Consider the following 17,119-nt stretch of genomic DNA (forward strand, 5'->3'; position numbering starts at 1 on the left):
TGTGTTTGTTTTCCTTTTGTGGGGAAAAATTAGTTTGTGGATATATGCATCCAGAAGAATGTTACATTTTGAGGTTCTACGTGTTCGGCCTGCACAGTTACTTTTTGTCTCCCTGAGTAACTAAATGAAGGAAAATTATCCCATTTAGCTAATTGGTAGCATCAAAGCATCAGATGCTGGTTGTTGGTTTACACAGTTGGTTTGTTTTCTCTTTCTGAAGTTCGGTGGTGTTACACTGTGGACCTAAAATAAATGAAATCAAACCAGGCAAAACACCAGAAATAAGACCCAGTGGTTTATTTTTTAGACAAGTCTGACCCTGGATGGTAAATAAGCCATCCCAGTGGGATGTCTCAAATCCTAAAGGCTTTTTCTCTTCTGATGGCTTTCGTCACCTTTTTTCCCCACTGGGTTTTTGTGTATTATCTTTCTTTGGTCTTTGAGTGCATCAGTGTGTAGTTATGTCTATGTTTTGTTGCTTGTTTTCCCTAGTGAGTTTGTTTCTTGGCTGATGGAAATTGGTGAGACGGGCAACCCAGAGGAAGGGGTTCACTTGGGTCAAGCTCTGCTGGAGAATGGCATCATCCACCATGGTTAGTTTCTTCTTCCTTTCATTTTCGTCCTCTTTCAGAATCCTCTGCAGTCCAAGATTCAGACATAACCTCTCAAAGTCCAATTGACCTTTTGTTTTACACAGACTGCCGCTCCTTTGTGTTGTTGAGTCATTGTTCCGATAAGGAAAGATTCCCACTGGTTACACCCATACGCTCATTTCCTTATTTACATTACCATTGACATAAATGTCATGTTAATCTGGGACCACTGATGATGCATTTTCACTGTTTGTTTCCAAGGTCTAATGAGCATACAACAGGTAACTTTTTACCCCAAAATTTAATGCACAAGTTAGAATTTAATATGGATTTTCTTTCATATGCAGTTGGTCAGAAGTTTACATGCTTATGTATTACGGCCATTTAATGCATGAGGTTGGAGAGCAAATGTGTCTCTTTGGATTGTAAACGTTAGTGACCCTGGAGATAGACCACTGGATGTTCCAGCAGGACAATGATGCCAATCAATAATAAGCCTCAACAATTTTGAAAATTCATGGAGTTTTCTTTCATGAGATTCCTTTTCAGGAAACCAATTTATTGTCCACCCAGAAATATGTCAGAAACCTCTTCATGGCATGTGGTGTTTTGAAAGAACGTCAAATAAAATGTTTCTATATGTGAACGTTTATGTTTGAACAGATTTTGACTGTGTGGAGTTGGGAAAATCCCTAAAAACTTCAGTTTTATAACCAATTCTTATTTTTCAAATATTTCCCAGCTGTATCATGATCATTTCACTCTGAATATAGAAAATGGCTTAAAGAATATTTAAAAATTAGTTTGACATTCATGCCTAAGATAAGCACTTGTAACGTTTTGCAAGTACATGAACCCTGAATTGTTTTTTGCTTTGCAAATCGTGCATAATGTGTCTTTCACCTTCAAAGAGTAACTAAATCTCTCCGTAGTGCAGTTTTGCTTCCACTCAGAAATAAAATGGGGTTTCAGAGTCGTTCTCTGCAGAGAGGAATCACCGTCTGTGCAGACGACATCCCCGAGTTTCAGAATATCTTTTCATAAGAGCCTTTAATGGAACCTGCACGGCCGCCGACAAACTATACGAAGCCAAGTGTTATTACTGCTGGAGGGTCCACATAAAAGCAACCTAAAGTGAGCGAAGCACAGCCCTCTCTGAGCAGCTGTGTTATCTGTGACAGCTTTGCATGAGTTTGGAGTCTTCTTTTAGTCTGGGAAGCGTGTTCCTTTATGCGGCCCTGCTCGGCTTGACTGTGTTTTTAAACCTCTTATAGTTTAAAGTTTAAAGCCAGACAAAAGAAAAAAAAAAGAAAAGAAAGAAAAACACTACCTAAGGATTTGATTCTCTTACTTGTTTCCTTTCTGACATTTTGTCAGTTCTTTTCCCGTTTGGATTTTGTTTCCCAGTCACAGACAAGCACCAGTTCAAGCCCGAGCCTGTGCTGTACCGCTTCCGATATGACGACGGCACCTACCACCCCAGGAGTGACATGCATGACGTTATAGCCAAGGTAAAGGTCCTGCAGCAGAGTGAAAGACTAAATCATGATTTACAAAAACATCTCTGACCTGAGAAACCCTGTCTTTTCTGTTTTGCTCAGGGTGTCCGGCTGTTCTGCCGCCTTCACAGCCTCTTCAACCCTGTCATCAGGTATGTGTTTGTCTATTTCTCTGTTCTTATTAAGGAAAATGTGGCAATTGTAGCCTGGATTTGGCTTCTTTTACAGAGCGATAGAAATTAATGAGAGATTTGTAATCTCATTTGTAATATATTGATAAACTGCGAAGATTCCCGTGTGTTACTTCATTGAAGTTTTTGCATGATTGAGTCTGCAGGTATATCTAAAAAATGCAATTAAATTCCAATGTTTCAATTCGCTCATATTTGACAATTAAACTTTCATTACACATATGAAATGCCTCAGGGATTTGTTTCTTGTAATTTTGTTGCATAATTAAAATCCGAAATAAATTTTCTCAGGAAATTTGAATATTAAATAAATAAAAAAGGATAAGCAGAAATGTCAAACTTCTGGAAAATATGTTCGTTTTCTTTCATTTCTTTGCAAGAGGTGCACCAATGCAGCATGGAATAGAGGCGATCAGCCTGTGGTTCAGCTGTGGGGTCATTGCTTTGATTGCTTCCTTCAGGTCATTTACATTGCTGAGTCTGGAGTCTCTCATTTCTGCCCAATCAAGCACAACAATACCAGGGTCACTAAACAAGCCTTTGGCAATCCAGACCCTGCTGGAAACTGAAAACATCATCTCTATACAGCTTGTTAGCAGAAGGAATTTTGAAGTGTTTTTGTTTTTCCTGGTGTGTGGCTGCATTAACTGGACAAAAAAACCTATTTGAGCAACACTAGTAGATCACATGTCTCCCCATAGCATCATTGATTGTGGAAACTTCATACTGTTATCACTGTTGTTGGTGCACCTTTTCCTGCCACATGTTTTCCTTCCACTCAGTCTTCTATGAATCTGCTCGGATACACCATTCTGTAAAAAGCCATCATCTTTAGCAATTAACTTTTGTCCAGCTTATGGACATCTCCCTAGTCAGCCGACTGACCCCAACTGAGAGATCATATAGGCGTGCATTGCAGGTGTATACCTTAACTAGGGAGTTACACCTTATGTTTTCACTCATTAACTTTTTCACAATATTAGAATTTTCTGAAGCACTGCTTTTTGGGTTTTTGTTATCTCTAAGAAAAAAGTGTCAAAATCACAAGAAATAAAAACTTTGACATATTTCACTATATTGTTGATGAATACATAAATACAGTGTAATGGCAGCGATGGATTTTTCCCGTCTTGAGGTCCTAGTAGTTACAATGTACAAATGTGCTTAAAAATGTCTGTATTAATGAAACACTATTGACCAGTTTTAACATAAAGCATAATACAAACATACAAGAATCCAGATAACATTGCATGTTTTTCAACTTTTTGTTTGGACAATTAAGAAACGTTTGGAAATATATTAATGAACCCTCACCGAAACAAAAATATCCAATTAAGCAACTTAGCCACAATACAACGTGAGGCCATTTTTCAAGACCTCTGCTCACCAACTACAGTCTGGTTCATTGTTTATGCTAGATTTTAATGGGGCCTGAAGAAAAGCTTTCATTTTACGGCTGTAAAACTGCACCACAGCCAGAGGGTGGGTGTGTTTATTCCACTTGCGTGCTCGAAGCCTCTGCACAATTTTTTTCTGACCCGAATACTTAAGAACCTGACGTTTGCGTGCCAGATTTCTTGGCGTAATATCTCTCTTCGGGGCATTTGAGGTGTTTGTGTTGCTAGCCAGATGATCTGACTGCTCTCTCTCAAAGCTCAGGACAATACATCATAGGCAGGGCCTGAGAACACCAGAGCTTAATTGGACGATCCAGCCTCTGCTTAATTACATGGAATTTCCTGGCAGAGCAAGAGAGAGACGAGTCAAAACTGAAGAGGGGATAAACTACTCAGCAGCCCCCTACATGTGCAGCTCCCGTTTTCCCCCCTTACAACTCTGCTTTGTCCTTTGTCCTCTCAACTTATCAGCTGTTTTAGATGTCCTCGCTAGATCTAAAAAGCGTAACCAGTTAAACAACAGAGATGCTTAGAGATGATGAGCTCTTTAATCTACAGATTGTGGTGGGTTTAGACTTGGACAAATGCATCAAAAATCACGAATTACATTTACATAGTGTCCAAAAAAAATTATGTTGGAGTTTCTTTTGTGTGCTGATGAATCACCCAGAAGCTTAGTAATTAATTACACATGTATATGAGTTTCAGAATAAAAAATGATCTGGTGTATTATACTTCAGTAATTTATCTGGGCTGAGCAGTTGATTAAAGCTTGAACTTTTAGCTTCCTGGTATGATTTATTTTAAAGCTTGCTTTGAAAAGACAGCTACATACATCTCCACTCACACACTCTTCAGACAGCAAGTGAAGGCCATCTTATTTGACTTTTACCTCTTTAACTCCTTAAACTGCTGTTTCCTTGATGCAGACTCATGGCTACCTGTTTACTCTGACATTCTTGTGTTTCCCCCCCAGTCATTGTAGAGCCTAGTCTTCTAGATTTGGTTCCCTTTCAAGAAAAATGCAAAAAAACATTTCCACTGGTGAAAACAGGTTATTTTGCATTGACATTTCAGCTTGTTAGAGTCAAGGACATGCTGCTAGATATGCTTACATAACAGAATGTTTTACTGTTGGGGGGTTGAGGGGGGGGGGGGGGGCTGCCCTGCTTTGCAAACTGAGCAGTACCAGCTGAGCAAGCCTTGTCTGTACAATGAGAAATTGAAACTTATTTGTGTGTGGATGTGTGAGTGTGTCGGGGTGATGGTTTGCCTGTTGTGGAGGCAGTAGAGTAGCGTTAACTCACAGCAGTTCAGGACTTTCCCGGCCCTGCGGCTGTGCCCTGATATTGCGTGTCCCCCTGGGATGCCGCAGCATTCATGGGAAAGTCACGGCTACGTTTCAAACGGCATTCTTGGGGTCTGGCAGAGTGCAGCCCAGTGCATCGAAGTCAACAACAGCAACAACGTGCCAGCTTCTAACCAAGGAATGCTGTTTTGCTGTCAACAACCCCTAAGAACTCACTTAGATAAATGACACCACTGCAAGTGCTTAAAAAGTAGCCGCACCTTGCTGACAGCAGGAATTATTAGTTCGCCTTTTGGCATTGTCTTTAAATAGACCAAGTAATTACTCCTCTGCATGTTCTCTGTCTCGGATTATTAAAGTGAAAGCAAACGCTTACAATAAATATCCTGAGAATCTCTTTATAATGCTGCCATTGGAAATGTCTGCTTTTGTTGTTATCCAGGGATAAGGACTACCATTTACGGACCTACAAGTCAGTGGTCATGGCTAACAAGCTCATAGACTGGCTTATTGCACAGGTAAGCTACAGAGATAATCAAAGGGATTTATAAACCTTGAGCTTTTTCACATTTTGTTGCATTATAGCACAAACTTTAATATTTTATATCAAGTTTACGTAGCCAGGTTAGGGTAAACTTCTTCACGACCTCTGACCTGTCTACAGTGTTGTTTGGTCTAAATGATGTTGTTTCATCATTAATTTTCTCTACCAAACCTCTGAGGCCTTCACAGAACAGCTGCATTTAAACAGGGATTAAATTACACACATGTGGTCTTTGTTTTCTACACACTTCAATTGGTAGCACTGGATTTAGTTTTAGGATTATTCAATAAGTTGTAAGTTTGATAAGTGTGTTTATTTGTGCTCTGAGTATGTTATGATGGCTATTTATCTCATCTAAAATTTATAAATTGTGTTAAAAGCCACACAAGCTAAGTTTAATTTTTTATGGGTCAAAATTTGCCATTGTGATCTTGATGCAACAACAAAAAAAGTAGCTGTTATAACAAGTTGCTCACTTCAAATGTGCTGCAAAGATGGGAGAAGTCATGAAATGTGAGGCTCTCAGCGGAACCAAGAGGAAACGAAAGAAGAAAAGCAGAATTGATTGTACGGCTAAGCTTTATTGACTCTGACAGGAAGTGCTCAGCCTGACAGATTGATAGGTCTGTACAGGATTACAACAAAGACATGAAACGAACACAGTAACCTCAACAGAATCAAATGCAGATATCGCAATGATTTCATCCGCCTTCCACTGCAATCCTGTTTCTGCTTATGGATTTTGTGTGAACTGGGCCAGTCAAGTTGCTCACACTTCCTGCAGTGGGACTTCCAGAACTGTCACACTGCACTGTCTAGACATGACTTTGGATGTGGTGAAGGTAGAGTGCTGAGTGGCTCTGCTGGCCTTGGGGTATTTGGACAGAGGAACAAAGCAGGAGTGTAAGTGTGCCGTTTCAACTATTCCCGAAAAAGCAGACACCCTTCTTCATTTTTTCTTGTGCTCTTCTTGTTTCATCTGCCACTTGTTTTTCTAGCCAGTGTTCTGTTCCTCAGCTATGTTAATTAATTTTTTTTTTTTTTTTTTTTGTCTGTTTTGTGCAGGGGGACTGCAGAACAAGGGAGGAAGCGCTGATCTTGGGGGTAGAGCTGTGCGACAACGGCTTCATGCATCACGGTACAGCAGTCTGTCCCGTTCAGTCGAACCTCTCCATAGACTCAGTGGAAGCTAAATGTTAAATTCAGAGAAACTACTCACAGGGCGCCTGGCATTTAGCATCCTGCCTAAGAACACAACCATTCTTGTTCTCTTTCCATTTAATCCCTTTGACACAGTACAGAAATAGAATCTTTTTCCAATCCAGTGAATGAATTTGCGTTTGTGAGACTGTTCATGGATACCATCATGCATGCATACATGCATATAACCCAAGTTCTGAGGTCATGCACGGTTCAGTCTAGCTCTGAGAACCTTTACATGTAAAATGGACAGTCGCTATGGTTACACTTTGTTTATGAGACTCAGGTTTGTTTTCAAGCCCAAACATCCTGTGTGCCAAGGTTTACATCATCGGGGATGCAGTATGAAGGCTGTATGAGGGTTACAGCCTTCCTGTAACCCTATGATGTAACCTGTTCCAAATGCCCACATTTCAAGCCACACAGTACAAATTACCAGCACATCTAAAGAACATAACAACCCTAGCCATCAAACCCTCTCTTACTTCCTCTGCCTCCAGGATAATTTCACTATTCGTGCCTGTAAGTTATTTGGCCTAGGACGTAGCTATTAAAACTACTGGCTGTATATCTGATTTTGAAAGGAAATGAGTGAAGGAATGTCAGAGGGAAGCTCTATTTCCCTATGGGGCTCGTTTTTTTTAAGAGCTCCAGTTTTGGTAGATGTTTTTGCAGAGCTTAAACAGTGATATGTATCTGACTAAGCAGGGATTCCCTTTTTGTGCTCCCTAATTTTCATGGTTAGAAATTTGGTTCTGCAGTACTTGAAGAAGTTGTATTTGAGACTCAGCTGCTCTCATGCTAACAGGGAAAGTTGGAGCTCACCGAGCAAAGTCTAGTGCGGTGTCCGATATGGCTACGGCAAATATAGAATATAGGCCAATATAAACTATGGCTTTGCTCTTTTGACAGTTTATTGTCGGTCCGATTCCTTTGATTGTCTCTTTACTCTGAATGACAGGACTTGAGTCTTAGTTAGTGAGAGCCATTCTTTCTTTTCTTGCTTATAATGCTCTTTGCACATTGTCATAACTATTGTTATTTATATTTAAATTAAAATGAAAATTTATTTAATCTTCAATAAATAAAATACAAGAAACCAGTGAATATTTTTTTAAAACATATAATAGCGCAGAAGAGGATTTTTGTTTCTGCAAAAGCAACTCAAGTCTGCTTTTCACCTCTATTTGTTGCATTTTCTTTTATGTTTCTATGTTACAAATAAATCTGTTAGATTTACTAAAACTTTTCTTTTATGTTACTGTGGCAACTCTTTAAGTTAACATGGTTCCATGTTTGTTTTATGTTCTGATATTAATTGATTCCACTGTCGCATCTTTCAGTGTTGGAGAAGAGCGAGTTTAAGGATGAACCTTTGCTGTTCCGTTTCTTTGCTGATGAAGAGATGGAGGGATCCAACACCAAACACAAACCCTTGAAGCACGATCTGAAAATAGTTGAAAATGTCATTGCAAAGTCTCTCTTGGTGAGTTCTTCTCGATTAAACTTCTTATTGTATCGTATGCTAAAACTTGCTACAGTTTGCCCACAACGTGGTCTTGGGCCCAGTGATTTATTATGCAGGGCATAGATGTGGCAAGGAGGAAAAAGAAAAGAAAATCTCTGCAAAAAACATTTTTATACCCCAGTAAGCAAGACTAGCATTCCTTTCAGAAGAATGAGCAAAGTACTAAAATCTGCTATCTGTCTGGAGCAGTATCCTCTGCTTCTGGTGTGTGTGTGTGTGTGTATGGATGCCTGTGCTCTGTGAAAGTGTTTTGCTCTGCTGGCTTGGACTTTTGCTCACACACAACATGTTGTTTTTTCCAGATAAGGCCAAGTGATGGAAGCTACGGCTTTACCCTGGAAGAAAGAAACCGAGTCCCCATCATTAAATGTGTGGAGAAGGGCTCTGCGGCTGAGGTGAGGCATGTAGACGAGACAAAACAGACAGCACTCCACACACACCCACGCCTTGTAAACATTTTGTGCCCGACAGAATAGCTGGGGAGTCTGGTTGTTGTTATTTAGTCAGATTCCAGCATCACGTACTGCAGCGTTTGAACCTGCAAAGCTTGGGTGAGGCCAGGATCTGTAGCTGGAGCAATGTACAAAAGTTGTTGGGACAATGGAGGTTGTGCATGCAGTTCCTTTTTGCCGGAAAACACATGGAGTGCAGCCAGCTGAGTTAGCAACTGGACTGAGAGGTCAATGTTTTGTGCCGGTGGAGGAGGTAAGGTTGGATAAAGAAGTCTCTGTGGAGTGAATTTCAGTGACTGAAACAAAGACACCACCACACACATAGGAACAAAAGGCAGGCGGGATAACTGGGGCATCAGATACCGAGCTTTGTCCAAAAGATTCCTCACTGGGTCTGCGGCTGGCTGGAGTCAAAGAGGTTCACTTTTCAAAAAACGATTTTGCTTCCCAGATAAAATCTCCTCCTTTTTCAGGATTCACTTTTTATTGAAAGTATGTCGAAGGAAACAGCTGAGTGAACACCACAAATAAGAGAAATGGAGAGAAAAAAAAAGCTGGAGCTGAAAAGATGTAGCAACGAGCAGATCTCTCTGTCTTACACAAAACAGATCACTTCTTAAGTAAAGAATGTGTTTTATTCAGTGTAACACTTTGCTCACTTCTACTGTGAAGCATTTCCAGAAACTTGCATGGTTGGCTGGACATGAAACAGACACAGAAGGAGAAAACCTGCATGCCTGGGTTAAATCGCCACTGGTTCTCTGTATTGTTCTATAGCACATCGTTGTGTTAACTTGTGATGCAAATTCAAATTATTGCACAAATTTTATTTAAGAATTGGGCCACAAATTATAAAGAACTGGAGGTAGAAGTCCTATTAAATTGGCTTTCATTTTGTTTGTTTTAATAAAACACTAAGATGTCTAAATTAAATTCTGATTAGATATTTCGTTATATTCATCTTACACATGAATATTTGGTACGTTTTGGGCTTTTGTTTTATTATCTAGTTTTCCAGGTTGGATATAGTAAACAGCAAACAGTCTTGGTTATTTTTTAAAACAATTGGGGGCATAAGTTCAAAATTGTTGACAAAATTACACATATTTGTTGAAATATACAACTGTACTAGTATTTGACTAAAATGTTCAATTGAAAGTTGCAGAAAATCCACACATTTTTGTAGCCATGAATCTGTTTCTGGAATATTAACTGCATGATTTTTACTCTTCAAGAATCATTCTCAACTTTCCATTGAGTTCAAATTTTGAGGAAGTTATTACAGAAACTTTTAGGAAAAATTATCTCTACATTCCAAAAACCTCTTCTGTTTGGGATCATTGTCCTGTTTTACATATTTGACTCAAACTGGTGTCCTCAAATGAATGGAAATTAGAATGTTCAGGAATAACTTTGGAAACGCAGAGAATCAGGCCCAACATAACCCGGAAACATGAATGTTTAAAAACCAGTGTCACTGTCCAAGAACGCAGTTCTTGTATTTAAAGTGAGATGAAGTTTTTAAAGGTCCTTGGCTGAAAAATAAGAATGTGTTGCAAAAATGACAAAATAAAAGTCTGTAATTAATAACATTAATTCCCATAATGATTGCATGTAATCTTTTCTGAGCTCTAGCTGCTGTTCTGCGCATCAGGACCTTTTTATTCTAGTGACAGCCATGAGCTATAAGTGAAACTGTATAACATTTTCAAGTAGAATTAAAATGAAACTCTGCACACTACATCATTGGGGTTGCTATCTTGTCTGTTTTTAAAAGTTTACCAGGTATTTGGGAAAATCTGTTCAGTTCCATCGTTTGGCTTGTAAGGCCTCCTTTTAATTTAACCACTCCTAAAAAAACACTGAGACATCCATGAAGGTTTAGCTGCTTTGCAGAACTGTGCGTGCGTATTTCAAGTCTTCAGTCTTGGGGATTAAAACCTCCTAGGAGAATCCAGCAGCATGCTGGATGACAGAGATAAATGGATTATAGTGGTATTTTTACGTTTCAAACAGACACTCTGTCCAGTTCTGTTCGACACAATCATAAAACTTAAAGCTTTAAATATTCCTTTTGTCTCGTTTCTTTTGTATTGTATTCTATTTTTAGATGGCTGGCCTGGAAGTTGGGAAGAAGTTGTTTGCCATCAATGGAGACCTGGTGTTCCTGAGGCCATACTCTGAAGTGGAAGTTCTCCTCAGGCAGTGTTTCAACAGCAAGGGACCCCTCAGGGTGCTGGTCAGCACCAAGCCAAGAGAGTAAGGCAGATCCATGTGTGCACTGAACTGTGAAAATCGTCTTTGCGACTGCATATCTCAGTTTTGGTTGTGTCTCTCTCCTTTCTGTAGGACGATAAAGATCCCAGACTCCGCAGACGGTTTGGGCTTCCAGATCCGAGGATTTGGACCCTCGGTGGTCCATGCTGTTGGAAGAGGTATGAGATATCTGTCTGGCTGCCTCAGCAAAAGGGTTGCATTTGTTTTTACCAGCAGCACAGCTGGCAGGCAGCTGCTGCCTCAGTCTGTGGGGAAATGCATGACTTGGCTGGTGCGTGAAACGTCACAATGATTTCCACCCACCTATTCACATTTTTTCTCATCGGATTATTTTCTCTGTAGGGTGTACAAAGGGCCTGCATTCATCAGAATCCTTCTCTCCCTCTGCTGTTCCCTAGTAGAGCTTGTATAGAAGCGCTGCTATCAGGGGTGGAACAAAATAGGGCCCAATCAAAAAACAATCCATAGCCTTGTCTGGCTCTCCTCGGGAGAATCGAATCTTATTTTTTTTTCCTAAAGCAATCTAAATGGGATAGGAGGGTTGAAAAGTGCAGGGTAGGCACTTGCATGTGGATTGTGAGTGTTGACTTGATGGTGTTTCCTGGGAACCTGCTGTGTGTTGAAGTAGAAGCACTGAGCTCAAAGTGTAGGATGAGTCTAATCCCCCAGCTTTTCACCACAGCTCCTGTCCCCTGGTGTTTAGGGTCAGCAGGAACAGGTAATACCAATTAGAAGACACGCCTGATATTGGTTGGGCAGAGAACTATTGATTATTGTGTCGTATCATTCAAGAGCTGTACTTGCTGATGCTTTTAGGGGAGGTCACAGAGAAACTGGTGTCCATGTTATGTGTCACTACAAACTCGGATGGTGCTTGCAATGGATATCTGCATCCGAACCATTAAAATTATACGTTTATTGACTTGTTTACTGTTTGCTACTTTTGAATTACAATTGTACAATATATGAAATCGCACCTTTTCACCAATTTTTCAAAAGTTTGCAATATAGCAGTTGCAAAGAAAAGCTGACATATGATGCATTTTAACTATTTAAGATCTGAAGTAGTAAGAGGGACGATTAGCAGTTAACATAATTTATGCTGAGTGCAGTGGTGCAGCCAATTTAAAGTCTTCTTCCCGAAGTCACAGTTTCCCACCGCAGGGAAAGTTGTTTCAGTGAGTTTAGGTGTGGGTTTTTCCAACCAATTCAGAAAACTATCTGAATTACTTATAGGGTAGAATAACTATAATTTATAGGTATTCTGAAAGTCTGAGGAATTCATTAAACAGCTGATTTTTGAATGCCTCTCCTGTGTATTTATTTTATTTTTGTCATCCATATTTCTCTATTTCTCCTTTCTGGCTCTGCCTTTAACCACCTGTATATAACTCCTAAATAATTTTGAAATGGGTGCCACCCAGAAATGTTAGTGTTCCCTATCTGGCCACCTATTTGAGCTCCCAAAAGACAAGAGAAATCAATTGAAAATATTTACATTCTCATGTGCATCCTCTTAGTGCTTTTAACCTTGAAGTTCTTCTGTATAAATTATGTCCCTTAGAGTAGCCTACATCTTCTTTAGATAAATGACTTCCCTCCTCTGAATACAAAACTTTCTTTCACACTGCTCCTTCAATGCTTAAAACAGGAAATATAGACATAAATACAAACCTGCGGAATGTCGACTGCTGCAGTTTTGTGTTGAGGATGTAGACAATGTTCTTCACCTAAACTCTGTTCTTCTCTCTTTCTCCGACAGGAACAGTGGCAGCCACCGCCGGCCTCCACCCTGGCCAGTGCATTATCAAAGTAAACGGCATCAATGTGAGCAAGGAGAGCCACGCCAGTGTCATCGCTCATGTCACCGCGTGCAGAAAATACCGACGACCATCGCAGGTACGACAACAGGAGAAGGTAGTATAGGCGAAAGGGGATAGAGTACAAATGAAATGAATCTAGCATAGGTTTTCTCCGTTTCAATGGCCATCATTCATAACGTGTCAGATCAAGGAAGTGAAACTAACAAATTAAAAGATAAAGTCGGGCCAGAAAAACACGATACAGCCTTAAATTAACTTAAAACATGCATTGAAGGAAAATTTTAAAATGTCCAACATTTAATTTAAGTAATTGAAAAAAAGAAAACGTCCCATATTAAAAATATTATTTGTTATTAAGTCATGTGTGCTACAGTTGTTTGTACCTGTAAAAATTCCTATGAAATAAATTTTACTGAAACATTTTTTGTAATTTATACAATTGACTCCCGCCTAATTGACTTCTGTAGAAAAAGCAGCTTGTGAACCTGAAATACCTAGGATCATTTCTCACACCTAACCTAATTTCTCAATATTGAGACTAAAAAAGCATATGAGTTTGCATTAGTGCAGGAAGTCTTTCGAGGAAAAATCAAGTCTCCATAATTGGACAAAGATTGAGCTTTGTGAAAGAAAATAATCTTACTATATGCCCATTGTTAGACGGTCTGTACTTCATGAAGTCTGAGGACTCCAAAGCACTTCAGATTATAATCACTTAATGACACATTCACACACTGACTGCTGTGAGCTAGCAGTACATAGTAGCCCTGAGGCAGACGGACAAAAGCAAGGCTCCCATTCAGTTGGCGCCACCGGGTCTTCACCTCAAACACTTCAACCTAAAGCGGCTGAAGTGTCTTGCCCAGAAAAACTCTATTCGTCTCAGTCATGATAAAGTGTTTCTAAACAGATGAAATGGGGGTTCAAATCACCAAAACAACTGTTACAGCCCGCTAACTCCTGAGCCCCGTGGTTTTGTACCAATTTGTTAAATAGCGGGCCTGATTCTCATCCTCGTATTGCTTATAGTTTTCTGTCTTTGAATGATCGCTTGCCGGTGGTGACATTTTGAACTATTAGCTGATTGATCTGTTTGTTATGTAATGGATTGGTAGCATGGGAAAAATGTGAAGCTGTAGTGGTAACAGAGAGCCAAAGAAATGCAAAAAAAAAAGAACAGTAGTTATAAACACAGTATACAGCCCCTTTTATCTCCCGAAATAATAGTGTTTTGTTTGCTCCAGCAGCGTTGACCCCTGACTTATAGTGAAAGACTAGTAAACTGCCTATTGAGGAGGTTAAAAATCTGGAGATGACTGGAGAAAGAAGGGCAGCCGAGAGGGTGGGTTCTCTATTTATTTTATGTGAGTGGTTGAAACAGACTAGTGTAGGAGGAGAGACCACCTGTAAAGGGTAGGAAATGGTGAAAAAAGGTGTGTGTATTGTGTCAGTTAGTAATAACGTGTTATTACAATGGAGATTTTAAGTACTACAGCAGGAGATCTAGTTTATATCTTCCGCGGCTACAGAGGAACCGCCTTCTCCTTCTTGTCCTCTGCATATTTCTGTGTGCGGTGAGGGGGTTAAACACATGAAGACCAGAGAGCAAGCACAGTATGTAGCCTTGGCAAAAGAAAAACAACAAAACATTGTGGGTTTGGGTGTGGAAAACCGGCGCAGACAAAGACACATGCCTGTGAGGCACGCTAGAATGGCTTGATTAGATTGGCATGGGTTTATTTTTGCGACCTAGCAGAGCACCGTCTTTCCATATGTTTGCAAAGGCTTTCTGTTGTTTGCGCTGCCAATCCAACTGTGACAGTGAACAACATAGCTATGCAGAATCAGCTGAACATGCTATGGCCTCCCGCCACAACCTATGCAGACAAAGGAGACATTTTTAGCAGCAAATCCAACACCATTCATGGCATTTTGATAAAAGTGATGTTAGAGGAAATGTAGATCTTTTGTCATTAGAAATGCACTGATCAGTTTTTTTGTGTTTTTTTGACAGTTTCTAAAATTTGGGTACCACACTTTTGCTAAAATATAAGAGTGGCTTTTGAAATGTTTTTCTGGCCTTTCAGTCACCTGTTTTGTTAGAAGAGCAGTTGCTATTAATGCTTATTTAAAACTGAAAGACTGATTGTGGAGTGGATACTTTAGGGTTTTTTTTAGCAAAGTTTTTTTAGCAATTAGCTTGTTAGCATGAGTAGCATAAATAACACAGCAGTCTCTCTGTAATTTCTTGAAAATTTACATCCTTGCCTTTCCTAAAGTTGAACAAAAGGTTTCAACCTTTTCAAATTGAGCATTTTTCATGACTTACTTTCTAAAGATTAAAAGGATAAAAACAGAACAAAATGTGTTTTTCATTTAGCCTTCCTATTATCCATTAAGTGTCTTTCTCTCTTAGTTAATAGCAGATATTCCAGAAAACAGAGCTTCCCCTGAAAAAGTGTCTTGCGTCTCTAAGCTTCCTCGGACTTCATCTCTGACATCTCACTAATACTGAGTGCCTGTCCACAGTGACATTGACGCTTTTTGGTGCATTTGCACTTTTGCCTCCACCCTGCATGGTGAAGATATTTTAAATACTGATTTGTGATGTATCCATGTGGACTGGATTTTTGGAGAAGAGGGTTTCAACCGCCACATAAAGTTTCAAATCATTTTAAACGTAAACTGAAAGAGGACAAATTTGTGTCACTGTTTGATTTGTTGGTGTGTACTTGCAAGGGATCTAACCATTCAATAATAAGTAAAACTTTGAGATGCACCAAATTAATTAGCCAAAAATCAGAATCAGAATATTTTCTCTTGAATGGCTCTGATCAGTCATTGTCATGCTGAAAAGTCTGATATTTTTTTTCCCCCTGTTCATTAAATTTCTAAAAACTAAGATCTGCAACAAGCCATTGGATTTATGTAATGGATTGTTTAATTTGATGTTCTTTTTTAATTTCATCAAAAATTAAATAAAGGTTGCAATTGCTTTTGTGCAGAAATGCAGATAATCTTGTAACTTGTTGTTAGATTCAATAATATACCCATTTATTAAAGCAATATTCCTCATTTCATGTTTGTGAAATGAATGTCTTTGATGAACAGTCATATTATTTTTTGCAGCAAGACACCATTAAATGGATTTACAATAACAGTGAGAGCGCTCTAGAGGAAAACCAGAAATCTACCCAGAAACCCACCCTGGAGGGGAACGGAGATGGCTTTGAGGGCAAAGTGGAAGGTGACCACACACACAAACGCACAAGCATATTACAATCACCCATTTGGGAGAATACGTTGTGGTCCACGGTCTTTGTGAATGTAACACACGCCTGTTCACGCCGACACACATAAGCTCATTCTTACCGTATGAGACGCTGCTGTGAAACAGGCTCATCTGGATTGCGTTAGTCTGAGAACAGCCGCTTCCTTTGGCTCATCAAGTGTTAATTTCCCTCAACAATTTATAGATCCCAAAGAGAGAGTAAAACAAGGAAAGCTATTCCCCTCTCAGCAAGTTGCTGCAGAGCAAAATTTATTGCCATATTAAGTCATTTCATTAGTATAGGGCTGGTTAATTTAGTGGAACTACTCATCATTTTTTTCTTCTGCAGGGATAGATGGAGGAAAACCATGAGTAGTGGGTCTTATTTTGAATTATGCTCTGACTTGGTGGTCTGAGGCCTCCTTTGTTGCTGAATGTGATGATGAAATCAATGCTTGCAACATTGCAGCTAAAGTGCATTCCAAAATTGATGAATTCGTACCGTTTTGCTTGTGTGATAAAAACATACTGAATTCTGCCTTTTGTGTAATTCTCCTATTTTAGAAGTGATGGACAAATTCAACACAATCGCCATCATTGATGGGAAGAAGGACCATGTGAGTCTCACTATAGACAACGTCCACCTGGAGTACGGAGTGGTGTACGAGTATGACAGCACTGCTGGCATCAAGTGCCACGTGCTGGAGAAGATGGTTGAACCCAAGGGGTTCTTCAGCCTCACTGCTAAGGTAGTGGCTCACTTTACTTTTGGAATGATCACAAAACATTTTGTGAAGAGGTCAGCATGCAAATCAGTTCGGTCTCACAGCAAAATACAAACTCGATTTTAGAGCAGGTTGTGAAACCCTCTAAAATGTATGTAAAGATTAAATCTGCATCTAAATATAGGAGAGTTGCAACACATTCAGAAAAAAATATTAAAGATGCACAGATTTCTGATCTCCAGTTTTTCTAAAGCCATAATTCCAATACCAGTATCAGATTTAATAGATTATTGATAAATTAATTGATTTC

At 39.5% G+C, this 17,119-nt stretch overlaps 1 protein-coding gene across 2 annotated transcripts in view; it reads left to right on the forward strand.

Annotated features, from left to right (window-relative positions):
• Window positions 1–17,119, forward strand: part of prex2 (phosphatidylinositol-3,4,5-trisphosphate-dependent Rac exchange factor 2) — a 101,914-nt gene that overhangs the window by 43,485 nt on the left and 41,310 nt on the right. For both annotated transcript variants that reach the window (XM_044104561.1, XM_044104560.1), the window contains exons 11-22: window positions 493–593; window positions 2,001–2,104; window positions 2,195–2,244; window positions 5,432–5,507; window positions 6,599–6,671; window positions 8,077–8,219; window positions 8,564–8,656; window positions 10,824–10,972; window positions 11,063–11,148; window positions 12,753–12,889; window positions 15,943–16,060; window positions 16,649–16,833. In XM_044104561.1, the coding sequence (XP_043960496.1) occupies window positions 493–593; window positions 2,001–2,104; window positions 2,195–2,244; window positions 5,432–5,507; window positions 6,599–6,671; window positions 8,077–8,219; window positions 8,564–8,656; window positions 10,824–10,972; window positions 11,063–11,148; window positions 12,753–12,889; window positions 15,943–16,060; window positions 16,649–16,833 (1,315 nt within the window). The remainder of the gene's footprint in view (window positions 1–492; window positions 594–2,000; window positions 2,105–2,194; window positions 2,245–5,431; window positions 5,508–6,598; window positions 6,672–8,076; window positions 8,220–8,563; window positions 8,657–10,823; window positions 10,973–11,062; window positions 11,149–12,752; window positions 12,890–15,942; window positions 16,061–16,648; window positions 16,834–17,119) is intronic.

This window comes from Gambusia affinis, linkage group LG21 (genome assembly GCF_019740435.1).
Source record: "Gambusia affinis linkage group LG21, SWU_Gaff_1.0, whole genome shotgun sequence".
Lineage (NCBI taxonomy): Eukaryota > Metazoa > Chordata > Actinopteri > Cyprinodontiformes > Poeciliidae > Gambusia > Gambusia affinis.